Source organism: Jaculus jaculus, chromosome 9 (genome assembly GCF_020740685.1).
Source record: "Jaculus jaculus isolate mJacJac1 chromosome 9, mJacJac1.mat.Y.cur, whole genome shotgun sequence".
Classification (NCBI taxonomy): domain Eukaryota; kingdom Metazoa; phylum Chordata; class Mammalia; order Rodentia; family Dipodidae; genus Jaculus; species Jaculus jaculus.
In genome coordinates this window covers 20,957,968-20,985,824 of record NC_059110.1, presented here as the reverse complement: position 1 = coordinate 20,985,824, position 27,857 = coordinate 20,957,968, and the positions used below count along the sequence as shown (strand labels likewise).

Genomic DNA, 27,857 nt, shown 5'->3' with positions numbered 1-27,857 from the left:
TTTACTAAAAACTATACTGTTTTAGTGGGAATTCTCATTTATAAGTTTTATATTATTACCTGGGTATGTTAGCGAATGGTGAGTTTAGCTATAACTTCTGTTTGTAGTAAGGAATTGCTCAAAATTAAAGTATAAAACTCCTTTGGTTTCCCATATTATAGAACATCTCCAGAAAAAAAAAATGTAATGAGATGTTAGTATTAGAGATGCAAATTATAGCTCTAGAGTTACTAAGCTACATATTTGGTAGTCATGAATCATGTCAAAGCATAAGCCAGTAAAATACTGCAAGGGGTGAGTCCAATAATATCTGTGAGCAGTGGGTGCACTGCTTTTGTTCACAAACCTGGGATAACATTCTTCCCTTGTGTGCATGTGGGTATGTGCAAAAGACAAAGAAGATCTGGGAAATTAATTGAAGACTTGGACAAATTGCCTAAGTAAACATGTATGTAGAGACATCAAAATAATAGCATTTATTGAGGTTTTCTTTTTGCCGAACTCTTCTTAGATAATTTGTATGTATATTTCTTTTTCAATATTTTTATTTGAGAGATATACAAACATAAATATACATACATACACACAGAGGTATATACATACACGTATAGGTGTACCAACCTCCTTGCTACTGCAAATGAACTCCAGATGCATGCACCACTTTGTGCATCTGGCTTTTTGTGGGTACTGGGGAATCACACCAGGACTAGCAGGCTTTGCAAGAAAGTGCCAAGACATCTCTCTAACCCATGTGTATCCCTTTTTAAAATAATTAATTAATTAATTAATTTGAGAGAGAAAGGGAAAGATAAAGAAAGGCGGATAGAGAGAATGGGCATGTCAGGGCCTATAATCACTGCAAATGAACTAGGATGCATGTGGCCACCTTGTTCATCTGGCTTTGTGTGGGTACTGGGGAATCGAACCTGAGTCCTTTGGTTTTGCAGGTAAGCACCTTAACCACTAAGCCATCTCTCCAGAACCTATATATCTTTTAATCCTAACACCAGCCCAAAGATGATGGAGGTGGTGGTGATGCTATTGATGTTATTTCCCAATTAACAAAATGAAAGATAATTGCTCAAACCCCCACAGCAAGCAGCAGAGTTTTAATGATTTTTTTTAAAATTCTTCTCTTTCATTGTAAAGATCTCTTTCACACTAATGCAGTTAAAAATAATCCTGATCAGTTTCTTGAAATTAAAGCCATATAGGCTAAATATTAAATTTTAACTTAAAAATGTATTACATATCTCATAATCTGCAAATCTAGGGGGAATACCAGTAAACCCACTAAGGAGGGCCCTCAGTGGAATGGGGGCAGAGAGGAGAGAAATAATGATACTAACATATGATAAATCCATACAACTTTTGTCGTAATACAAAAAGAAAATTAATGAATCACAGAGTATTGGAGTTTGCCATTTTTTAAAAAATATTTTTTGTTCATTTTTTATTTATTTATTTGAGAGCGACAGACACAGAGAGAAAGACAGAGAGAGGGAGAGAGAGAGAATGGGCACGCCAGGGCTTCCAGCCTCTGCAAACGAACTCCAGACGCGTGCGCCCCCTTGTTCATCTGGCTAACGTGGGACCTGGGGAACCGAGCCTCGAACCGGGGTCCTTAGGCTTCACAGGCAAGCGCTTAACCACTAAGCCATCTCTCCAGCCTGAGTTTGCCATTTTTAATGTAGATATATATATATATAAGTTTCCAGCTAGCTTATGATTAAATTAGGCCTCCTCCTACAACCTTAGTTTCCTAAAAAATATTTCCATGAATGAATATCAATTTCAAATAATCTATAGGAAACACAGCTATTAGTACAGCTTCTTTGAAAATTGCCAACATTTTATATTTTAATGTTTTTTTTTGTTTTATTAAGGAGAATATTGGACATTCTAGGCAAATGCTCTGCCCCTGAGCTACATCCCTACCCCCTTTTTATTTTTTACTTTGAGATAGCATCATAGTAACCTGTTCATGCTGGCCTTGGGCTCATTCTATAGCCAAAACAAGCCTTAAATGTGCCATCCTTCTGCTTCAAGTTCAACAATAGCTGGGCTTACAGGCCTATGCCACCAAGTCTAGCTTAATAGATACTATTAAACACTGAAAATATTTTAGTCAGTGAATACAAAATGTCTTTAGGATAGCAAAAATGCCTCTAGGCTTGAGCAAGAAGTTACACATTTGAAAATATTAAGTTATACTTCAGGTGAATTAGTGTTGGCAGAAAATGAAAAATTATATCTGGAGATATTATCAAAAAGTTTGGGAGGCATTATTCTCATATGATTAAGAAACTTATCCACTTTTTCATGTAAATTCTCTTCCCCAAAGCTACATAGGTAGAAACCTGGAAAAATACAATTAATATTCTAATTGGAAGGAATAAACTGTAGAATGAGATATTTTAACATTTTATTAGGAAAACAGTTAAAACCCAAATATCATTAGGCCAGCTAAAATAAATTCAAGATCTGGGATGGTTTACATGAGCCCTAAAAGTATACTCCAAGTCCTATTGAAGCCATAATAAGGTAATTTAAGTAAAGAATACTGTTAGTTATTATTAAATCTATCAAAACAGGAGTAAATCAAGTCTTTGTGGGTAATCACATAGTTTCAATTCCTAAAATTAGCCCTTATCATCTATTTGTAGAATACACACCTTCTGGCACAAGACAGGCTTGAGATTCACACCTGCCAACAGTTAACTTGCACCTTTGAAACTGGCAGATGTTTCTGTTTTTATAGCAACGAGGGCCACATAGACTCTTATTCTCTCATAGAAAGGTGCAGTCAAAACATGATGAATTGGTTCTTTATACTGGAGCACATGGAAGTTCTGAAACCATTTAAAACTTGCTTTATTTCAAGCCCCTTAATTTGAAAGCTCTTAGAAGGCAAAAGATAAACTTGCCCTAAAACACCTGACCATAAACATGAATACAAAGCTCCAAAGACCTTGCATGTCGGAGTTCTTTTAATGTTGTAAGAGAAAAACATCATTTTATGGAGGAAAAATGTAAATCCTTTTGTTCTTCAAGATTTTACAAAAACATGCCTCAAAGTTAATCATCTAATTAAAATTAAAACCTCTTACCATCTTTTGAAATAAAACTGCATATTATTTAAAATTATAAAACTAGAAAATTTATGACCACTTTTCTTGTATTTTTGTTTCAGTTTTCAATTCCTAAGAACAAAAAAGAAACTGATTTTAAAACTTGGTTCTATTTCTCCAGTCTTGGTTTGTAAACATGAAGGGGAATAGAAATAAGCAAAGTTAAAATCATGGTTAGCGACCTTAAAATATTTGGGTTCTAGATTTCTTTATCCAACATTGAATGTGAGGGAACCAAACCCCTCGAGTACCCAGACTAAGCGATTCTTTTTTTCAAGGTAGGGTCTCACTCTGGTCCAGGCTGACCTGGAATTAACTCTGTAATCTCAGGGTGGCCTCGAAATCATGGCCATCCTCCTACCTCTGCCTCCCAAGTGCTGGGATTAAAGGCGTGCGCTACCATGCCCAGCTAAGTGGTTCTTTTTCTCTGCCCTAACCAAGTCTTCCCTCTGTCCTGCACTTCTATATTAACTGTAATCCACTGTGCATGTAAGGCATGGTATCATGCCGACACTTTTTTGCTTAAACTATACATGTGTCTCACACTATGTGCTATGTGAACTCACCAGCTGTTTCTTATTTCAAAGGGAGAAATGTGGAAACCTGAGGGTTACTGTTAATGAGATGTTTGTAATACCTGTGAGTTGAGTTTGGCACATGATTGGATATAATTTTTTAACATATTAACCACTCAAAAATGCACACTTCTCTCTAAGCATCCCAACTTTTGTTAGCATTCTGTACTGCCTTATACATGATCATTGTGGCCCATTGTCCATAGAAGTGAATTCTGTCCCTCTTTCATCACAAACCTCAGGGGGAACTCTGTTCTCAACAATCTTCTGTTCTCCACAGGGACAGGAAGAAGATGGATACTCATGATAGAAACGTTAAGTGCCCTGATGGGCACTGATATCTGAATACAGAGCTACTGGTTTGGAATGGCTCAAAACGATCAGAACAGCCCTGCCATTGCTTTTCCTTTGGGTGTTTGATGTGTGTTGAGTGAAGGAGCTGCTTGGGTTGGAGAAACCAGAGATAGTGTCCCAAGACGTTAGCAAAAAGTGGGCCTCCAGCCAAGGCTTCAGAGGGAAAGCCCCTAAGGGTTCGGGGCCAAGCAGACTCGTTTAAAGAATGCAGAGAATCTAGACTTTTTTGGAGTAAAGGAAATGGCTATGGCGAAAGGTCAAAATGTACTGTTCTCATTATTCTGTTTGTGAGGAAAGATGGCTATCCTAGCCTCCTTCTAACTTGATTTTAAGTGTGTGGTGTGGTGGCACTTGCCTTTAATCTCAGCACTCTGGAGGCAGAGGTAGGAGGATTGCTGAAAGATCAAGGCCACTCTGGGTCTACGTTGTGAATTCCAGGTCAGCCTGATCTCAAGTGAGACCTTACCTCAGGAAAAAAATAAAAGAAAAAAGGGCGAGAATTAAAAAATTAAAGGTAGAATCAAGGGTAGAAAGCAGTAATATGAAAAATACAGCAATTTTTTTGAAAACTAATTTGCATATAATGAGGACTGTGAAGGAAAGACATATTCATTTCAGTGAGCGTGTATTATTATAATTTCTCTCTCTCTGCATGTATATGTCTACTTTCTGGCTGGCCATCCAGGTTTCTAAAGACTTGGTCAAGTCAAGCACTGTTGAGTGGGGGCGACTCCAGTTGATGGCTTGGTAGGTGGTCAGAAACTCCTTAGTGTTTGACAGAAAGGCGATGGTGCTGGCTTTAGAGATCGGCTTCTCTGATGAACTGATTTTTTTGTCTGTTTTCTTCCAGGCATTTAGAGAAGAAATTGCACCAATCCAGTTAAAAGTGAAAACAGTGAATGACTTGTCCAGTCAGCTGTCTCCGCTTGACCTGCATCCATCTCTGAAGATGTCCCGCCAGCTTGATGACCTCAATATGCGATGGAAACTTTTGCAGGTACCATCTTAGCCCCTCATAAAGCAGGCTCCCCCATCAATTAGTCTTTAAGGCCCATCTTTCTTTTATCCCCACCTGCTATCTATCATTTTCTCGGTCTTTAATGAAGGTATTGGATAATGAATTTAGCAAGCTGTGGTATCAGGCATTGTGTTTCAGCCTTATGAACCCAAGGGCCTCATTTATGCACAGTATAGATTTTTGCGTAATTTTTAACGTACCTTTCATGTACTTATCCAGCATTGCCTAAAATCAAATGAGTCATGGTACTTTTAACGTGCAGTAGGTCACAGAAACATTTCCCACAATAACTCATAAAGGAATCATTCTTCTTCTGTTACCTTCATTAGTTTTCTTAATATAAATTTCATTTGTTTATTTACTTATATGAGAAAGAGAGAGAGAAAATGGGTGTTCCAGGGCCTTCAGCCACTGCAGACAGACTCCAGACACATGTGCCCCCTTTGTCTCTGGCTTATGTGCAGTTGGGAATTGAACCTCTGGTAAGTCATCTCATTAGCCCCTTCATTACATATGTTTTCCTTTTGAAAAATTTAGAAAGTTCCATTCTTTTTCTTCAGATATATTGTTCTTTGGATTTGCTTGGTCTTCCCAGATCACACAATTATTTATACCTTAAACATTAGAACTAAACTGCCCTAAGACAGTTAGTTGTTTAAATGGCTCTAGTACAGATCTTTCTTGCACATTCCAGAGCCAAACCAAACTCAAGTCTCATGAATGTTCTTAGGTATGAGCATTTGCAAGCCACTGTCCATGCTTACCAAGGATTTGTGGCCCGGTCTGTGTCACATTCAGTGACCAGTTGCTAGGATCATACCAATCATACTTTCCCCCTGAAAATTAGTAGATTGAAAAAAAAGTGACTATAATTTTTTTCTATAGTAAGGTCCTAAATATGATATTTAATAATACAGCCATGCAATATAGCAATCATATAATCTTATTAAAAAATTCAAACTGGGCAAGAGAGGTGGCTTAGCAGTTAAGGCACTATCTTGAGAAGCCTGAGGACCAAGGCTTGGATGCACATGGTGGTGCATGCATCTGGAGTTCTTTTGCAGTGGCTGAAGGCTCTGACACACCTATTCTCTCTCTCTCCCTCTCTCTGTCTCTCATATAAATAAGTAGATAAAATTAATTCTTTTAAAGTACAAACTATTTGATTCAAAAAAGTATATTTTAAGATGTAGTACATTTCCTTTATTATGTATGTCTGTGTTTTGGGGTGGACACACGTGCACATATGTGTGGAGGCTAGAGGATAATCTCAGCTGTCATCCTTAGGAACATGGTTCACCTTCTTTTGAGATGGGGTCTCTCATAGGCCTGGAGCTTCCTAGTTAGTCTGAAGCTGACCACTGAGTCCCATAGAGCCTCCAGTGAGCCCCAGAGAGCTTCCAGGGAGCCCCAGAGATCCTCCAAGGAGCCTCTTATCTTTGGCTCCCCAATGCTGAGATTTCAGATGAGCACTACTATGCCTGGAATATTTACGTGGACATGGGGAATCAAATTCAGGTCCTCATGCTTACAATACCAGCACTGTACTGACTGAGCCATGTCCCCCTCCTCTCCTTCCTATGCTAATACAGGCATCAAAATGTCCAACAGATCATCTTTTCTTAAGGAAATAGAAGATACAAGAAATGCATGTATAATACTTGTCAGTCTTTCCTTCAATTGCTAAGAGTGTTAATAATCTAGGACTAGCATTAAATTTATAAGTGCTCAGAGGAACGTTTGACCTTTAATCTTTTTTATTCTGCTGCTCCACTTCCCTATGTCATTATCTTTTCTTTTATTCTTGTGAAGATTCCTGTGGTCTATCTTGCTTTTAATTTCCACTTTATTTCTGTTTTCACCATCTCCAAAGGCTAGGAGTCAGAGAACATGTTGAATTTGGAAGACAGCCTGCATTCTCTCATCCTTATCTTTGATTCCAGTAACTTCTAGAACTCCCAATATTAGTCACAGATTAAAGACTCATCTAAGGTAGTAGGCAATGCTGTTAAATTTGAGGAAAAACTTCTTTTCTCTTAAAGTATGGCATTTGGATTGTTTGTCTCAATGAATCAAGTATATTTGAATATAATTTAAGTAGCTTACCAGGAGACATCTGAGCTACCCTGTGAGCCAAACACAAACAGGTTTCATTTATAGGCAGCTGAAAATAAGATTGTCAAACTGGATGAATGGCTCTTGAGCACTGCATAAAGAAAGACCAGGGAAACGGGGATGGAAATGTCAGTAGCTCTGTTGTTGTGTATTTAACTTCTCCACGTAAAAAAGCTTCACACTTGTGTCATGTGCATTCACTGTGGAATACGTCCAGGCAGATACAGAGGACAGGGCTGTACCGACGAACGCTGGGATATGCAGGTCAGCCCTAACAGGGAAGACCAGAGAGCTCTGATTTCTCCTGGGAGAGGCCATCCGATGCAGACATGCACAGAAGGCAGAAGACATTCTATATTCACTTGTCTTTCCACTCTATTTTCTTTCATTTCATTTGTTCATTAATCTGTCATTCTATTATCTGTCTATTCATTCCTTTATCATGTATCTACCACCATGTATCTGTATGCATTTCTTTCATCTATCATCACCACCCATCCATCTGTCTATCTATCTATCTATCTATCTATCTATCTATCTATCTATCTATCTATCTATCATCTATCTATCTCAATCATCTATCATCTATCTATCAGTCATCTCTCTCTCTCTCTCTCTCTCTCTATCTACCCATCCATCCATCTTTAATTTATTGCCTATCATCCTTTTATGTATTGTTTGCCTATTTATCTATCTGATAGGCTACTTATCTGTCCATCTGCATTTTTTTCCTTTGGAATATTCTTGTTTTTTCTTTTCACAATTTTTATTAACATTTTCCATGATTATAAAAAATATCCTATGGTAATACCCTCCCTCCTCCCCACAACCTTGGAATATTCTAAACTTTGTGTTTTATGTGTTTTGTATACCACTTTTTCCCATCTTCCTTACAAAAGAGGGATAAGAAGCCACTGACTTAACAAGCATATCTTGATCTGAGGTGCGTTTGAAGCAGCAAGCGTCAGCCTGAGAGAAAGTGTAGTGGAGCAATTTGGGGGTTCAGATGCTGACACTAGATGGTCAGGGTATGAGTACTAGTGTTGTTCTGGGTACCCTTTTGGTCTCAGTTTCTTCCTCTATAAAATTACCACCATAATCATATTTAGCCAGGATGTTTATTATGTAGATTTAGAGTTATTTCACATAAATGCACCTAGCATTATCTACTGCTTTTTAGTGATCGTCTCACATAGCCCAGACAAGCCTTGACCTCTCACTATGTAGACCTTGAACTCCTTCTACCCAGTGCATGCTGGAATCACAGGCATTTGCCATCATGCCTGGTTTATGTCCAGTTTATGGGGCACTGTGAATGGAACCCAGGCCTTGTGAATGCCAGGCAAGCTCTTTACCAACGGTGCTGCACCTCCAGCCCTTGTTTCCCGTTAACTGATGTCAGAATTGAATTTGATAGTTCTACTCTGAAAGAAATATGAAACACTCAGAAACAGACCAGGAGTGTATACAAGCAAGAATCAATATCTTGGGCAGTGACATCCTCTGGAGATTATGAACATCATCACCTTGAAATCCAGTCATTTGTGTCTTGTGCTTGTTTTCAGGTTTCTGTGGATGATCGCCTTAAACATCTTCAGGAAGCCCACAGAGATTTTGGACCATCTTCTCAACACTTCCTGTCTAGTAAGTACCAATAAACTTGACTGAGCTCATTAAATGAATGAATTAGCACATCCTCTCATTTTCATATTGTTTGGTATCACTATGAGAGTCACATATAAGAAAAGAGATCAACACTAATAAAATGTTTATTGGTTATAATGTAACATTTGGTCTATGAAGATAAAAATGAATTTGTCTTTGAGCATGTTTTTTTTTCATTTAAGCATAATATAGTATATCTTTGCATTGTCATTACAAAGGTTAGAAACTTTTTCAAAAAGTAATGTTTATATTTTAAGTTTTCAAACTAATTTTTCCCCACAAAAGTACTTATTTATTTAAAATTCACATTAAGCTTTAGAGAAAACTAGCTCTCCATTAAATCCTTAAGTAAGAAAAACTTGGTTAGTTAGGCACACTGTTGTCAAACTTAAGCTTCTTGTGGACAGATAATACAGGTTGAGTATTTCATGTCTGGAGACTTTAATGAAATATCCTCCAAATGGAATTTTTAACTTTATGTACACTTTGTGAGATCTTATGGAAATATTTTCACCTTCCATTTAATTTATTATTCACTATTAAAAGATATTAAACAATGTAGAATCTCCCAGATTCAAAACAAATATTAATTCGTTTAGCAGACCTATGAATTTTTGAAAGTTAATTTCTTGGTCTTTACATATCTGTTTCCTCTGATTACCTTGAGAATTAAACATAAAAGAATATCAAGTTACACAAAGCCCCAAGCCCAGTTCTTGGCACACATAATTTCAATAAATATTAATTTTCCCTTTCATTTCCTTTGGCAAATATATATAAGCAAGCAATTTGTTTAATTTAATTCAATTTAAAGTTTCAAACAAAGTAAAGCACATTTTTTAATCATGACAACTATGTTGTATCTATAACCATATGAGAAGGTTGAAGTCTAGCACTGTATTTCCTGAGTAAATTGATTCTCTTTGGATTTTTCGCTTAATCTTTTTGTCACTGTTGACAGAACTGCTGTACCTGAATCAAAGGGACAGCACATTCTTTCACAGATTTAAGAAGCCTTGAATTAGTCATTTCCTGCTCCCAAACACACCCTTCATGTGCAGTTTCCCAAAACCAATCTTTAGGGTCATCATTCTTTGAACCATGTACAGTCCTTCCTGTAATAATGTCTAGTGGGTGAGATGCATTATCAACATTTAGATGTCATTAATGTTAAGTATACCCATTAGGTATTATGTACTCCCGACTTTATAAATTTAATTTTAAGACCAAATTAAAGCACAACTTACAAAACAATTGAGGCTCTCTTCAAAGTTCTAAAGATCAGTTATCTGTGAATATGGATGAAGCTCTACCTTTTTATCTAGAAGCCTCTCACAGACATCAAGTTCATGTTCTTTAAAAAATGAAGCGTTGGGCTGGAGAGATGGCTTAGTGGCTAAGGTGCTTGCCTGTGAAGCCTAAGGACCTATGTTCAGCTCTCCAGATCCCATGTAAGCCAGACACACAAAGGTGAGGCAAGTGCAAAGTCGCACATGCTCACTAGGTGGCACAAGCATCTGGAATTCAATTTCAGTGGCTGAGGGCCTGGTGTGCCAATTTTCTCTCTCTTTCTCTCTCTCTTGTTCTCTCTAAAAACTGAAAGAAAGAGAGAAAGGAAGGGAGGAAGGAAAAGAAAAGAAGGAAGGAAAAAAGAAAGAAAGATTTTTGACATTTATTGGTGCACATTTTGAGATGCTCAAGCCCATGGCCTTTCTATTACCTAGCCCTAAAAGTCCAAGAAAGATATTTATTGTAATCCAAACAACTATTAAAATTAATGGAGAAGAGTGAAGTGTAAGCAAAATTCTAATTAACAATGTAATAATTATCTCCTTTTCTACTTATAATCTTTGGCTTGATTCTTTGGAGTTTAGCCATGGTTTTAAAGAAGCCTGTTTAGTCAGGCATACAATAAAAACTGACCTATTAGCCTGGCGCCAACACCGAAACAATGAGGTTGGCTCTAATGAGAAATTTAATATTTCTAGTTTCTCCATTTTTTTCCCTTCCCCTCCTTTTTTTTTTTTCAACTTTTATGGATATGGTTAGGAAAAAATAAGTAAGAGTGCTTGCATAGTGGAGTAGAAAACTTGTTGAAGTATTCAGAAGAACCAAGGTCACATCTGAACTATGCCATTTATTTGGTAGGTATCACTTTGGAGAAGTTACTTTATCTCTTTGTATTTTTCTTCTTTTAGCAAGTGGAACTTTAGCATGTTAACCATGCTACTGTTTAAAGTAAAAATTATACTTAAAATGAATAGCAAAATTTAGAATGTTACATATTTGTAAGATATCAATCTGGCGTGAAACTCAGAAAAAAAATCACTCATGACACCTGACTGTTTGAGGGTCTGCATTGATTTGTTAGTTTATGTAGTAAAATTTCCTTGTAGCTCTGAATTCACACTGGATATTCTTCTTAAATAACTCTTACCATAACTGGCTTAACACTAATATAATTTTGTAAGCAAGAGATGAATGGAATTTTGGAAAATAGATATCTCAATAAAACATAAAATCTCAATTGGAATAATTTTTACTGCAAAAGTAGAAAATTGTTTCCTGCATATTTCAGATGAAACTACATATCTGGAATTCTCTGCGGATGATTGGCTTGGCTCTTAGCACCCTTTCAGTAGTTTATATTTTAATTATTTTTATAATTTCAAATAATGAAGTTTCTGTGTCATCTGTACTCAATACTATTTCTGTGAATATGATTCAAAGTGAATTATTCCCATGAAGAATATTATTAAGTGATTTAGAAATTCAGTCTTGAGAAATCTAGTTTTTAAATCTGGACACAAATTATACATGGAGTACAGTTTCCTTGTGGCTCTTGAGTTTTATGTTGTGGTTAAAAACAATAAAACCTGATCTTAAAAGTATGTTTCACTGGATGTGGTGGCTCACACCTTCAATCCCAGCACCTAGGTGGCTGAAGTAGGAAGTTAACTGTGAATCTGAAGACAGCCTGAGCCACAGAGTGAGTTCCAGGTCAGCCAGGTCTAGAAGTGAGTCTCTGCCTAATAAAAACAAAGCAAAAAATACATCTGCCAACTGGTTCAGTTGGAATGGACATTGAAATTGGATCATGTTTCCTTCTTCACCTAACATAAGCCTCTAAAGCCACTCTGTTTAGCCTAGTGCAGTTCATGCACGTTTACAGGAATCCAGCTCAAAAACCAGAGCAGCAGCTTTCTCCAGATTAGCTATAAACTGCATTTAGTTGTTTTGCATTAAGACTTTCATATTGCCAGTATTTCCAATAATCTCCCTTTGTTTCTTCAGCTTCGGTCCAGATGCCATGGCAAAGATCCATTTCACACAATAAAGTGCCCTATTATATCAAGTAAGTTGATTTCAATTCTTCTTTAGGATACTGAAGAAAATATTTTACTGATAGCTTAAGAATACTCCCACCCCTGTTACTTTAAAAAAAGAGAACTCAGTCCTATTATCTGGGAAAATGGCTGTACCATTTATTATGTTATCTAGAACAATTCACTGTCAAATATACCAAACATACATGTTAGGTTGTCTTTGTTGTAGGGAAATTGATTTGAGTTTTCAGTTTAGGATCACCGTCGGTTTTGGTATATTAAGACTCTCACAACCTCATTGACCCCCTGTCTTCTTTTTTTCTGCATACTCGTTCCAAAGTTACATTCTATAAACATTACATAGTTTCCACAGCATCTTAGTTGGATTTGCCTGATCCTAGGCTTGATCTACAGATTGCCGCAGGAGAGAGGTAAAGTGCTTTTATCCCTGGAAGGGTGAGTGAACTAGAACAGCCATTGATTCATAGTGTGGCACCAGGATGAGTGGTAGCTGACCCTGCTTTATGTCTTGCAAAGCTGGAATGCATACATATTACCAGGTGACAGCCGTGTGACCTCAAGCCACTGAGTAAAGACCTCAGTGCCAAGCATTTTTTTGGATCATTCTTTTTGTTTTTCTTTTTTTTTTTTTAAATGTGTGTGTGTGTGTGTGAGAGAGAGAGAATTGGTGTGCTAGGGCCTCCAATCACTGCAGTCATACTGCAGACACATGTGCCATCTTGCACATCTGTGACCTTGCATACTTGCATCACGTTGTGTGTCTGGCTTATGTAGGACCTAGACAGTTGAACATGGGTCCTTAGGCTTCACAGGCAAGCACCTTAACTGTTAAGCTATCTCTCTAGTCCATCTTTTTAAAAATATGCTATCTATTTATTTATTTGAGAGAGAGAGAAAGAAGTAGATAGAGAGAATGGATGCACCATGGTCTCTCACTATTGCAGACAAACTCCAGACATATGCACCATGTTTTGCATTTGGCTTTATGTGGGTACTGGGGAATCAAATCTTGCTCCTTAGGCTTTTCAGGCAAGTTCCTGAACCACTAAGCCATCTCCTAAAACCCGGTGTGGTCTCTCTAAAACTCTGTTCTAATCCTGAGACAATTTACTCTTTTAGTCTTCTTTGCTAAAAGCTTGTAGGTGAAGTCAGTACTAAAAAAAGTAATACTTTCATATGCATATTTTCATATAGTAAAAACAAAAATAGAATAAAAACAAAACTATCAGGGCTGAGGAAATGGCTCATGGGTTAAAGATGCTTGCTCACAAAGGCTGCCAGCCTGGGTTCAATTCCCCAGTACCCACATAAAGTCACACACAATAACTGGTCCATGTATATGGCATTTGCTTACAATGAAAAAATATGCTGATATGCATGCTCATCCACAAATGTAAATAAACAAAAATATTTAAAAGAGCAAAACTTTTGTCCTCATCATATATAAAGCATATAATCCATAAAACATATAATATGCAATATATGTTACACTGTTTTATGAGTATTTAAGATGTCTTTCATGTTCAGTGTACAGTATAGTGATTTGTGATGAAATAAAAAACAAGGCACCAGACCAGTTAATGGTGTCCTGTTCCTACAAGCACTTATAGAAAGAAGTCAGAGGCTGGACCAATTGGGAGGTACTTACTGAAAGCAGATGTGATCGTCTACTTCAAATTCAAAGCATTTTCATGTGTGTTTTTATTTCAAGCTTATAAGAATATTAATACTATTGGAGCACTTTAATTCTGGGGGGGTGAATGGTGAGTTGAACTGAACACAGTATGGATTCAGATATAAATCTGGAGCAGAACAGCTCTATCTCTTCAGAAATGCCAACACTGATATCCCGAAGCCATGAATATGTTAGGTGGCCTTTCCAGGGAGAAGCAAGGTGAGAAGTTACCCTGGGGAAACTGTCCTGAGAGAGCCAGTATATCAGAAGAGCTCTGGAAGAGGCCTGCGGGGGGGGGGGGGCGGTCAGGCTGTGCGAAAGACCCCCAGGCACCCCACTACTGGGTTGTGAAGACGAAGGAGGAAGATCATGGTCCTGGGGATGTGGACAGTTCTCAGAACTGCCCAGGGTAGAGATTGGGGGAGGGGCTCGCAGCGCCTCCTAGAGGAACCCGGCTTGGCCATGCTCGGGTGTTGCCCATGGTGGCTTCCCTGCGGCAGCCTTAGAAAACTAGTACACACCCTGTTCAGAATCTCAAAGTCTAAGAAGATTAATTAGTTGGTGGCACTGGCCCCGAGTCCTCTGTAATCTGATTAAAAAAAAAAAATACAAACTGGGCCTAAGAAAGTAGATTTTTATTTGCACTAGATTAAAAAATACTAAATTTCTTCCCAATCATATTTTTACAATGTGAGATTGCATACTATAGTTATACAGTAATTTTTCTGATTGATTTGGGACATTTAAGCATCATTCGTTTTGACACTGCTATTCCTGGAGATTGGAGAGAAAGCCTGACGACCCTGGTTCAGTTCTCCAGTGCCTACGTAAAGCCAGATGCACTAAGTGGCACATTCATCTGGAGTTCATGTGCAGTAGCAGGAGGCCCTCATGTGCCCATGATCACTCTCTGCCTCTTTTTCTCAATCTGTTTCTCATAAATAAATAAATGTGTTTAAAAAAATTTTTAAAGGAATGCCTGTATGTTCACATCAGTTATGTATAACTAAGCATTACGTAGATGGAGTCAAAATTTCTCTAGCTAATAACGTTTATCATTTTAGTAGCATCTGGTAGGCATTTGTTTTGCTCAGAATATAAGTTCATATGGAGAAGTTCACAGAGTCAAAGTCTTTAGTATCTTATTGGCTAAACAAAACCATCATGTAAAATATATGGAACTTTGATGACCAGTATTTTCCGTGATTCTCTTCATGAGTAAAGCATCCCAAAATATCTTCTATGTCCTTAGTAAAACGACTGGTGTTTCCTTCTTCTTCTTCTTCTTCTTCTTCTTCTTCTTCTTCTTCTTCTTTTTTTTTTTTTTTTGGTATTTTGAGGTAGGGTCTCACTCTAGCCCAGGCTGAGCTGGACTTCACTATGTAGTCTCAGGGTGGCCCCAAGTGCTGGGATCAAAGGTATGTGCCACCATGCCCAGCTAGCTGACTGATGTTTCTTAAGTACATATAGTGTTTGTGTTAAATGTCTTTTAAGGCATTCACATTTTTTAATTAAACTTTCCTGTTTTTGGAAAACTCAATCAGAATCTCTTATTTTTTTCCTCTGATGCACAATTCTATATACTTTCTTACTCCCACTAAGAAAAGGAACATCAAACGGGAAGTAGAGTTAAAGGAAAGAAAAAAAAATAAACACCAGTAAGTACTCCACATGAAGAGTGGCATGAAAACAGTTTAATCCCCAAGTAAATTAATAATCAAATAAATGACAGATGAAAAGACTTCCACTGTGCACTTTCCTTTGCTTGCCTGTACAAAGAAGAAAAATGTCAAAAACCTAATTAGTGTGGTTGTCACACAAACGGAATTTCCTGGGGTAAATTAGGGTGGAAAAATTTGTCCAATAAAAAAGGTAGTATTCAAGTAGAAACAGTAGTATTTTCAATGTTTAAGAATATATTTTTGTATATGTGCTGTAATGCTAGAGTATAGCAAGCAAAACTTAAAGGGAAATGAAGAGAAATTATTATTGTATTTTGATCTTATCGATTGATTACAATATATATTGGTGGCTTCCTAATGCCTTTGCAGGTAAGTTCTTTATTGATATTTTTTAAAGTGTATTGCAGAGTCACTTGGTTCTAAAGAATGACAAGATACAGATCTGAGCCCTGTTGGTATACACGGAGGGTGTGAATTCCTATTTGTTAATGTTGGTGATGGTCAACTTTCCATAACAGTAACAAATATCCGAGTTAGTCAGCTTCTGAAAAACAAAAGAGGACTGGAGAAATGGCTCAATGGTTAAGGTGCTTGCCTGCCAGGCCTCCCTAACCTGGATGGATTCCCCAGTACCCACATAAAGCCAAGTGCTCGATGTGTGCATAGAGCTGGAGTTTGTTTGCAGTGGCTAGAGGCCCTGTTGAGCCCATTCTCTCCTTCCCCGTCTTTCACTTTCTTTTTCTCACTCACTCTCTTTCTTGATCTGCTTGCAAGTAAATAAATACACACACACACAAACACACACACATATATATATTTTTTTTGAGTTAGGGTCCCACTCTGGCCCAGGCTGTCCTGGAATTCACTATGTAGTCTCAGGGTGGCCTAGAACTCACAGCCATCCTCCTACCTCTGCCTCCCAGTGCTGGGATTAAAGACGTGTGCCACCATGCCTGGCTATAATAGTTTTAAAAGGTTACGTGGGCTCCCAGCTGTGATGGGTCTAATCCATGGTTGATTGGCCCTGTTGCCATGCAGCCTACCCCAAAGTGGCGCACCGTGGTGGAAATCAGTGAACAAGCAAAACACATCTCCGAGCCAGGAAGCCAAAAAGAAAGATGATGGGACCGAAATCCCACGATCCACTTCAAAAGCACGCTCCCACTGACCTAACGGTATCCCACTGGGTTCCACCTCTTAAGAGGTTTCACAACACCCAATAGTAACAACTCCGGAAGCAGGCTGTTGACATACAGGCCTTTGGAGCAGAGTCAAGAGCCCAACTGTAGCAGGTGATTACCTTGAAACACATTTTTATACTGTCTGCATATGTGAAAGGCATTCCAAAACTGATTTACTCATTGTTTCTAAGACAGTCCAGAGGCAATTCCTCTGAATCTGAATGCAAGAACATTTGAACTTGGCTTCTTTTGCCTTCATAGTATATAAAAAACAACCCATAAATGCCAGCTCTCTTCCTTTGTAAATGTTTTGGCCATGTGTTTGTGTTTTGCACACGTTTGTTCATTTCCTCAGCTAAGAGGTCCTCTCTTGGGAGTTGGAGGGGTGCAGAGCAAGCTGGAGGTTTCGACTGGAGGCAGTCCCTGGGCTGAAACACTGTTCTTCCATTTCCTGGCTGTGTGCTCTCCAGCTGGCTCTGTGTGTCCTCAGTAATTACTTATTAATGTATTTATTAGTCACCATGAGTGAGAGTAATGACAGTACCTATACTTCACGGGGCTACTGACAGAATTAAATCATCCGTACACAGGTTTTAGCACAATGCCAGGCAAATAAGTGTTTAAAGATGATTATTGGCCACTGTAACTACATTATTATTATCATCATCATAGTTCTGGAGTGAAATGAAAAGCAATACGTTTCTTTTGAAAGCAATGAGTTTTACATGATTAATGTGACATATTAGAAATGTTCACCTCAAAGCTTTTACCCATCATTCCTTGCACCCCTCCAGCTCCCGTATGACAAGGTGTTAACCAGATTAATGTACATTCCAAGCCTCACTGGCTTGGCATTTCTTTCCTTTGTTCTCTGCCCCACTTTGAGTAGGTCTAAATTCAGATTGCCTTCAATTTACTATGTCTCCCTTTATATGTTTGCTTTCTATTCTTGTGTCCATCATTGATGATAATCCTCCGAGAGCCCTTATCTTAGTCAGCTCCATGCCACTGGGATGAACTTCCAAACCAGACACAGTATGTGGGAGGAAGGGACTTATTCAAAGCTTACAGATCCAGGGCAAGTTCTGTTAATGGTGGAAGAAGTTGGTGCCCTTTTACAGATCCAAGCAGAGAGACACAACCCCATAGTCAGCACCACAGACAAGAGTAAAACTGGCCGCCAGACAGTAGGGAACCAGGCAGAGCTTAAGCACTCGGCACAGCTTTAGGTTGGAAATCAGATCCGCCCCCAAACCACACCGCAGGGCTGTGAGAGAGTAAGGTAGCTTTGTTATGTAGTTTAGGGGGACTGGGCCCCTGAATGTCATAAGCAAGAATGTAGTTGGGCCCATCCTTGCTGTCTTCTTATCTCTTCCCTAGGTTTGTTTTTCCAAAAACAATCTGAGCCACTTCTGGGAGGGAGGTTCCCTTTCCTAGAATTTACATCTAATCCTGACATTGTGGTGAATCAAGTTCGGAGTCATGGCTGGCCTCTTCATGAGCCAGCCCATAGCCCAGACCAATCAACTCTCACTCTGCCTCACCTGAGCCGAAAGGTGGGGCCCACCAATATTAGCTTATACATGTGTTTACCTGGGGAGGGCAAGTCTCTGGCTCCTGAACTTCAGGTCCTGGTAAGCTTCCTTAATCTCTGTCTCCAGTGATTCCTCTTCCAGACAGGGCGCTGGAGATCCAAGTTACAAGTTTTTTTGGGGGAGGGGGACATACATTCAAACTATCACAGCTTTTTTGGTTCCTCTCACCTCCCAAGGTCACTCTGTACTACCCTAACCCATTACATGCTAGGAAATACAAGTTGAAGTCTTGAGGGTGAGTTACTTTTATTGCACTCCTAGGTAATTTGAATATGCTGTGCATACTTGTCTTTTAAAAACTGCATGTACAGTCTAGAGGAGAGAATGAATGCATATTTCTTTTGTAAAGTATTGTAATTTATCTGAGAGAGAGAATGGGCATATCAGGGTTTCTTGCCCCTGCAAATGAATTCCAGACACAGGTGCCACTTGGTGCATCTGGCTTTATGTGGATATTGGAGATTCAAACCTGGGTCTTCAGGACTTACAAGCAAGTACCTTTAAGCACTGAGCCATCTCTCTGGGCCTGACCACTTAAACCAGAAAAAAAAAAAAAAAGTAGTCAAGGCCATGAGAAAGGTATATTTCACAACGAGCCATGAGGAATGGGCACCTTTCTCTTTCAGGCCTTCCTTCAGGATCTTTATGTCTGTCTTCACCTTGTCACAAGCCCAGAGGTCATCCTTCTGCTTCCATCTTTTTAAGTGGAGACCCCTTGGGACACGCTGGAGTCCCTTCCCAGACATAAAGCTTTTGCTTCTGCTTTTAGCGATAAATGAATAAATGAACTTTAGAAGCATAAGAAAATGTGAATGTCTATTTTTTTTCTCAGAAATGGTCTGTGACTAATTATTGAAAATAAATATTTAAAACTCACTGGGCTGATTCTGCTGATGGGAAGATAAGAACAAAATTGCTTTATGAAATAATGTAAGCACCAGGGGATCCCTAAACTTCTCCTGAGCTTGGAGGCAGCCTTACACAAAGGAGCACACTTGGCCAGTTGGGAACTAAATGGCAGACAGCAGCCTGCACAGCTGTCCCTGGGAATCTTTAGCCCATTCAGCCAGTCTTAGAGATGACTTAGATAGAGATGACATGGTTTGGGAAGGACAGTTGCCTTTCCTGACATTTATGTTGTACATTACCAGGGCCACATCACAGAATTTGGGCTTAGAATTTTTTAGATGACAGCTCTATAGCATTGTAATACCCGTAATGTCCTCCTGATGCTGTTTGAGTTTTAGGATTGGGGATTCACTTACCAAAGTTTGGCTGTACGGTGCACTAAGGATTGCTAAGGGACCATTAAGAGAGGAAAAATATATATCTGTACTTTTATCTGTAGACATTAAATGCTTAAAATTATCATTAAAGTTACCAAAGGACAGAGGTAATAATGATTAAAAATTGTAAAATAAATAGATTAGCCTTCACTATACTGATTGTAAAGTACAATAATAAAAAATTCATAGCACCATATAGATAATAATAGAAATAATTAACCTTGATTTACAAATGAATGGAGAGATATCTTAACAGTTAAGATATTTTCTTGCAAAGCCAAAGGACCTAGGTTCTGTTCCCCAGGACACAAGCCGGATGCACAAGGTGGCACGTGTGGCTGGAGTTCATTTGGCATTACCCATCTTCTCTCTCTCTCTCTCTCTCCCTCTCTCTCTCTCTCTCTCTCTCTCTCTCTCTCTCTGTGCCTCTTTCTTTCTTTCTTTCTTTCTTTCTTTCTTTCTTTCTTTCTTTCTTTTCTTTTCTTTCTCTTCCTCCCCCCCCCCCAGGCTTCCTTCTCTCTCAAATAAATAAAAATAGGCATATAACAATGAATGGAGGAGGGCTGGGAAGATGGCTCAGTGGAAAAGAACACTTGTTCTACAATCATGAGGATCTGAGTTTGATCCCCAGTGCCTGCACAAACAGCTAGAAATGTCCGCACATGCCTGCCATCCCAGAACACTCATGGAAAAAGTGAGGCATGGTCCCTCATCCATGTCCATACAAGCAACCTTAATTTCACTTGGCAGAAGAGAGACTAATTGGGAAGAAGAGAGGCTCAGGGGGAGGAGAAGGAGGGTCAAGAGGAGGTAGTGGGAGGGATTATGTGGGTGGAGGAAAGGGGATAAGGTACAGGAAGATTACCAGGGCTCACTGGTAAGCTCGTCTAGTAAAAAGTAGCGTCAGGTTCTTGGGAAGACCTGGTCTTAAGGAAATAAGATGGACAAGGAACAGAGAAGAACACATGTACACACATCTGTACAAAAATATAAATGAAGCAGATTAAGTTTCATTGATTTTCTGAGGTTTTCTTTTGGGAAACTGAAAAATAGAAATTCACCTATTTATTAATTTTTTTTTATTAATTAGTTTTGGATTCAGCAAATACAGTCAGTTTGGTACCATTATTAGGCTCATCCGTGACTTACCTCCTGATTGCTCTGATTCTGCTTGGCTGGAAGATCAGAAAGGCTGCAAGTATTGTTGGGTAGAAGGTGGGGGTCCCTATGGATTCTAGGCCCAAGAAGAAATATTACCAAGGCACAGGGTCCCCTGGGATTATTGACTCCAGTGCACCCCAAACAGGAATCCTCTCTTTCTTCCTCCCACCCATGCGTGTCAGTTCCAAGAATTCTGTTGCCCTGCTTAACCTTGTCTCTCTGTGTCCTAACAATTGTTTTATCATCTCTGCCACCTTCTGCATCTTGGGGTGCAGTACAGCCTGCTTCTTCCAATTCTTTTCAAGCTTGAATCTTTGGACCTGTTCCTGTGTGTGAAATTATTTTAAGTGCACTTTACAGTGTAGTCCAACAGAACTCGGAGTTCTTTGCTGTTTACGTTTTGGATTTTCTCCCTAATGTCATCATCGTGGAGAGCTAATGACATTTTTATGTCCTAGCAATCTCTGTTATCGAATTAGCTCAAGCACCTTATTTGAATTTTGGGCGAAGTTTTCTATTTTGAAATGTTGACACTCAAGCTTTCCTGTTTTCCCTAAAACTCACATCTTCTGAACTATAATCTGGGACTTCCTGCCTCTAGAAGTCTGAAAGACAGTTGGAAGTGTTTGTGAGGGGTTTAAGAAATTTCATTCAACCTGATTACTCCTCACCCAGCTTTCTCACGGTCTCCTCCCCACCCAGCTGACCCTCAACGTTGACACACACACACACATGCACACACACACACACACACACACACACACACACTGCAGCCCACACAGAGTAAGGGCTCATGGGGCATCAGCAATCCCTGGGCTAGTCCATTTTCTTTATGTCATCTACTCTGGAGTGAAGTGAGCATTGGGGGATTATGAATGGAGAAATAATGATCATCTCAGAGCTCTTTTGGAAGGCATTACTTAAGATAAGTAATATCAAACTAGACTGGACTAACAAAATTTGTTTTCATTCTTTCATTCAATTACCTGAATGTAAAATTGACTGGTTGGGACTTTTACCTGTAACTTTCATGAATGTAGCTAAATTGGATATTAGCAGACTTTACATTTTCCCTGAGTCAGCTTCATTTTCTGGAAACTTCTAATTAAAAAAAAATGTTTATGTATTTTTTAAATTTTTTGTTTATTTTTATTTATTTATTTGAAAGTGGCAGATAGATAGAGAGAGAATGGGCACACCAGGGCCTCCAGCCACTGCAAACAAACTCCAGACGCGTACGCCCCTTTGTGCATCTGGCTAGTGTGGGTCCTGGGGAAACGAGCCTTGAACCAGGGTCCTTAGTCTTCACAGGCAAACGCTTAACCGCTAAGCCATCTCTCCAGGCCCTAATTTTTTTAAAGCACTTCTTACCTTCTAATGCACTACAAAATTTACTTAGTATGTTTTTTGTTTGTTTGTTTTTCAAATCTTCACCCCAGAGAGTGGCCATTCCACCCGCACTATAGGGCTTCTTGACAATATGGGCAGGATCATTTTGGATGGAGGAGAAAAGATAGAAGCCAGATACAAATGGTCTGAGTAGACACAGCACATGAGAAAGTTTATACAGCACATAGTGTGATATAAGTTTGGTCTTTGAAGGAAAGGTAAAAGCTAACAGAAAATATAATCAAGGTGTGTGTGTGAGGCAGGTCTGTAAAATTTGGTTTCTGAGAACACTCTTACTGAGAGACAGGTGGATAATGTTGCACATAAGATTTCGAAGCAGTCATTGGGAGGAATTGGCCATGGGATCTGTTCTTGCTTGCCTTCCTATTTATAATTGGAATGGTAAGCATAGATAAGCTCACAAAGTCCAGTTTCATGAGAAAAAGGTAGGCGGAGGAGGGGAGATTCCTGACCTGAGAACAGGACAATGGAGTCTAGTGGTTTTCAAATTTTTAGTGGTTGGTGAGGTAAAGGCAGGGAAGGAAATCTGTTCGTTTGGGAAGGGCAAGGAAGTAGGAGTTGAGCATGTTGGGGTATGAGGAAGTTTATTGCAGACTTCAGCGCAGTTGTCAAAGCTGGGCATTTGGGGTTTGAGGAGATGTGTAAAGCCGGGCCCGGCTGTGGCTGTTGGCTGCAGCGGTTTTCCTCCCCGGCTGCCTGGGTTCAGAAAAGGCAAACGACTGAGGAGATCCAGGCCTGGGATCTGCCTGGGGTGAGACAGAAGGAGAGAGATGAAGTCGTTTGTAGTGATTATAATGATGTACTGCGAGCTCAAATTCGGATGGATTCATCAAGAAATATTTTAAAACGTTAATTTGGAAAAGATGCTTCCATCTCAAGAGTTCAGGCTGAAATCAGACCATCTGTGTTCAGATTCCTCCTCTGCCTCTTGCATGTGACTTTGGGCAAGCTAGCCAAGCTGCTTCTCTCCTCATCTCCTTCTTCAGCAAGGTGACAATAATATTGTCTCCTTCTTCAGCAAGGTGACAATAATATTGTCTCCTAAGTCAGAGACAGCATTATAATGTGGTCTGAGTTTTACACATAGGAAAATACTGTTGGAATAAAGGCTATTAGTGTAACTAAGTCTACGCATCTTGCAGGATGGTGTTATTACCTTTCACGGTACATAACCAGGAAGAACCATTTCTGTCTTGTCTGTCTCTCTGTCTCTCTCTGATTGTCTTACTCCTTGGCTATGTACATAGTTGTTTCCTCATTCTGTCTTTTTAATTAGTTTCCCTTTAGTTTTTGCCATTTTGTTTATAATTGGAATGAACCCATAAATAGCAAACCTCACAAAATCCAGTTTCCAACATAATATTGGGTAATAGCACATACATATGTGTGGTACTTGTAAGTTTTTGTACAAGCAAAATATCTTCTTTTTTTGTTTATTTTTATATATTTATTTGAGAGTGACAGACAGAGAGAGAAAGAGGCAGATAGAGAGAGAGAGAGAGAGAGAGAGAGAGAGAGAGAGAGAGAATGGACACGCCACGGCCTCCAGCCACTGCAAACGAACTCCAGAGATGTGCACCCCCTTGTGCATCTGGCTAACGTGGGTCCTGGGGAGTCGAGCCTTGAACCAGGGTCCTTAGGCTTCACAGGCAAGCGCTTAACCGCTAAGTCATCTCTCCAGCCCAAAATATTTCTTTTTTAAGGTTGCTTTTTATCATCTTTTAAGATTTGGCAGGGGGCGGGGTGTGGAGAGTGAGACGAATAGGAGGAATATTCTTAAAAATAACTTCTCCACAACAGCTGTTTGTCCATAAACCAGTGTCTCTTTATCAAAGAGCAACACTTTTACATTTTATTTGTTAGTATGCTGTGTGATATTATTCGTATTTTACTTCATACAGCTTGTCAGATTACAAATTCTGAATATCAGAGGCATATAATCCTTATTATCTTTAACTGTGTGTTTTATTACAACGTATGAGTGTGGTAAGCATGCATTACCCCAACTGGGACACCACGAGATAATACATCACTTTTAATAATTATATCAAGACACTGTTATGCCATGCCCGTCACCATTCATTATCAAGAAGAAATATCTTAGGTATTGAAGGATAGTTTTTGAAAGCAGGTAAAAATCTTGACTCTCAGGCTAGAGAGATGGCTTAGTGGTTAAGGTGTTTGCCTGCAAAGCCAAAGGATGCTGGTTCTATTCCCCAGGACCCATGTAAGCCAGATGTACAAGGGGGCACATGCATCTGGTATTCCTGTGCAGTGGCTGGAGGCCCTGGCATGTCCATTCTCTCTTTCTTTCTCTCTCTCTCTCTCTCTTAAATAAATAAATAAAATATATTAAATAAGGGAGCCAGGAAGAAGTTATAACAGCCACCAAGACAAAGACAGTCACATTGCTGTAGTCTGAGAAGGGACAGCACGATGACTTTACTTAAGGATGCAAAGCTTGACCAAGTGATCGATATCCACTGGACAATAATCAATTGCATTTCAGGGGACATAATTTGCATTTCTATGGGTAAAACCTTACACAATGGTCACCTTTCTTCAGTTTGCAGAGTTTAAAATAGCTCAAAGATAATTCATATTCTACAGAATTCCCCCCCCCCGCCCCTGCCATCAAAAGCCTTCCTCATTTTTTCCCACAGACACAATGCAGAGAAGGCTGGTCATCACAGAGTCTCATAACTATTTCTTTGTGAGACTCAGAACTTAACTGCTCATTGCTACCAGGTTAGATATTTCATTTTATTCTTGCCCAGATTCCCTGTTGATAGCCATTCTGAGAGAGGACTTTCGGTAATACGGTTTCGCTTTTTCGGGATCACTTAACCACGGGCTGCATACTCTTCACTTAGTCCCTCCGTCATACTTGGATGATTTGTGATCTGAGCTGTGTTACTTTGAGGCACAAATGTTACCTTGGTTCTGCTTCTGTTGCCCATTCTGGGAGAACCGGAAGCATCTTGGCAAGAATTGCTAAGCCATCTGCAGCTGTTCAAATACTTCAAGCCTTTACGTTCATTTTAGATTTTGTTCTAACCCCTTTCCTCACTTAAAAAAAGGAAGGAAGGAGGGAAATAAAGAAGAGAAGAGAAGAGGAATCCATTTGCTAACTACTCCCTTTTGTTTTCCACTGTTGTTTGGTAAACCACCCTTTTCCTTTGCTAACCAGAGGCTGTGTTTGCCTTCAGCATTTGCAGCTCTGCCTAATGAATCAGCTGGTATTGAATTTAGTAAGAAGGAGACTTTGCTTCCCTCTCCCTCCATCTGTTTGCCAAATGTGTGCGCTCCCGTCTGCTCCCAGGACATGCTGGTTTGAATACAGAGCCATTAGCAGCCACTTGAGGGTGGCAGTTCTTAGTTGTCTGCCTGACTGAATGGTGGCGTTTTGTCCTTGTGGTTCCCTAGGGTTGTGTGGGGCGAAGCTCCTCACCTGTGCTTCTAGGAATGCATCCTTAGTATTGGCATTACTAAGAGCTTTAGTTTTAGCCCTTGAGCCTTTGTCTTTGGACCATAGTGTTTCTGTGGGGACTAAAATAACTTGAAAGAAAAGATCAACTGAGGGCTGGACAGATGATTCAGCAGTTAAAGGCACTTGATTGCCAAGCATAGTGGCTGGGGTTTGATGCAAAGCCTGATGCACAAAGTGGCACCTGCATCTGGAGCTCATTTGCATTAGCAGGAGTCCCTGGTGTGCCCACACTTTCTCTGTCTGTCTGTCTCTACCTCTCTCTCTTTCTCTCTCTCTTCCTTTTTTTCTGTCTCAAATAAATAAATAAAAAATATTTTTCAAAAAGGTCAACTGAGACTGGAGAGGTGGCTTAGCGGTTAAGTGCTTGCCTATGAAGCCTAAGGACCCCAGTTCGAGGCTTGATTCCCCAGGACCCACGTTAGCCAGATGCACAAGGGGGCGCACGCATCTGGAGTTCCTTTGCAATGGCTGGAGGCCCTGGTGTGCCCATTCTCTCTCTCTCTGTCTCTCTCTCTCTCTCTATCTATCTACCTCTTTCTCTCTCTGTAACTTTCAAATAAATAAATAAAAATTTTAAAAAAAGGTCAACTGAGTCTTGAGAGGGTGTCTATGACTGGGAGCCCATGAGTCTGTACTGGAATCATATGACATTTTCAGCAAACTGGTCTTTTTTACCTCTTAGTGGTGGTGGAAGACTGAACATTTCTGTCAAGCTTTTAGTTACACCATATTCAGTAATCGTCACCACTTGCCCTTTGGTCTTGAGCGCAGTGTAGGCAGATGAAGGGTGGGATGGCTTTGTTAGCATTCAGGTCCAGTGGAAATCCTTGCCACTCGCACTGGAGTCAAACGTAAGAGTAAGGAGCAAGACAGTTTTCCTACTCATTGTGAAACAGATCTCCTTAGCATAAAATTATGCTTTGTTTCACGTACTCAAGTTCCAACATAAACTTTGCATTATCTTATTAAAGCAAATTATGAATGATTGGGGGTTTCTGTTACTTCCAATATAATAATCATTATGATTTTTTTTTCCTTAGGAGCATACCTTTTGATATACAGGTTATAAAACAAATGATTTCTCTTTTTTTTGTTTTTTTGTTTTTATGATTATTATCATCTCTTATCCATTGTGCTATTTCATGTAGCTTGCCAAACAGTTCTGTAGAAGCTAAGTCTCACCTAAGAAGTCTTTTGGGTACTATTAGATGTTATTACCCTAGACTGACCTAGATAGGGCACAGTAAACTACTGTTTTTAAATAGCAGTTTGACCCATTAAAGTTATGAGCACTGCACACACACACGACTTAATTTCAGCACTCAATTTGTTTGCTTTACTCTTTTTCCTATTTGTGAAAGACTTATAACTAATCTGTGAATTGTAGGAAAAGAAAGTAAAACAGAAACTTGCTTTCAAAATGAGGAATAAGAGTTCATCAGAAATTGTTCACTAGACACAAAAGTGATGATGCTATTCATTGAGGGACACTGGAAAGAGGGATGTGGAGTCACAATGGCAAAAGCAAAAGGTCTACTGATGGGGAAGGAATGCCCCAGTGCACAAGGAAGAGGGGAAGAGCAGACACACAGGGAAGAAGAAAAGAACCAAGGTGGAAGAGGAGGGCGGCTCAGTAGATAGCTCACTGGGGAGATTAACTCGGATTTAAACTGCTCATTTCTCTGGTCTTTAAAAAGCTGATTAGGTCTTCTAAAGTACGGTAATTCTTTGCAGCCCTTCTGCTGTCAGAGAACTTGTTCCAAATGAGGGTCTACATCCGCCTCACAGGAGTGAAATTATTTCAGAACCCACATTGATTTGTCCTCATCAAGCCTGGGACCCAGGGGTCCAAGGCAGTCACTTTTTATGTCTAGGCTTTAGTTTTCAGTTGCAATTGTCTTTGAAATGATTAAACTGAATTTACATATCTTTTTGTAATATAGTTGCTCAAATAAAATTGATTGTTAATGCTTTTCATGTTCCATAATTGACCATTCTGTGTCTCTGTGAGTGATTCATGATTAGGATAATTTTACATGTGTTGCTAGTCTTCTGTTCATGCTTAAAGTGTTTCTCTCCCCACCCACAGCCATCAAACACAGACGACCTGTTGGGATCATCCTAAAATGACAGAACTCTTTCAATCTCTTGGTGAGTGTTATTATATTTAAT

At 39.3% G+C, this 27,857-nt stretch overlaps 1 protein-coding gene across 8 annotated transcripts in view; it reads left to right on the top strand.

Annotated features, from left to right (window-relative positions):
• Utrn (utrophin) overlaps positions 1-27,857 on the top strand; it is a 555,367-nt gene that overhangs the window by 450,024 nt on the left and 77,486 nt on the right. For all 8 annotated transcript variants that reach the window (XM_045158274.1, XM_045158275.1, XM_045158277.1 and 5 more), the window contains 4 exons: positions 4,911-5,057; positions 8,759-8,837; positions 12,153-12,213; positions 27,775-27,836. In XM_045158274.1, the coding sequence (XP_045014209.1) occupies positions 4,911-5,057; positions 8,759-8,837; positions 12,153-12,213; positions 27,775-27,836 (349 nt within the window). The remainder of the gene's footprint in view (positions 1-4,910; positions 5,058-8,758; positions 8,838-12,152; positions 12,214-27,774; positions 27,837-27,857) is intronic.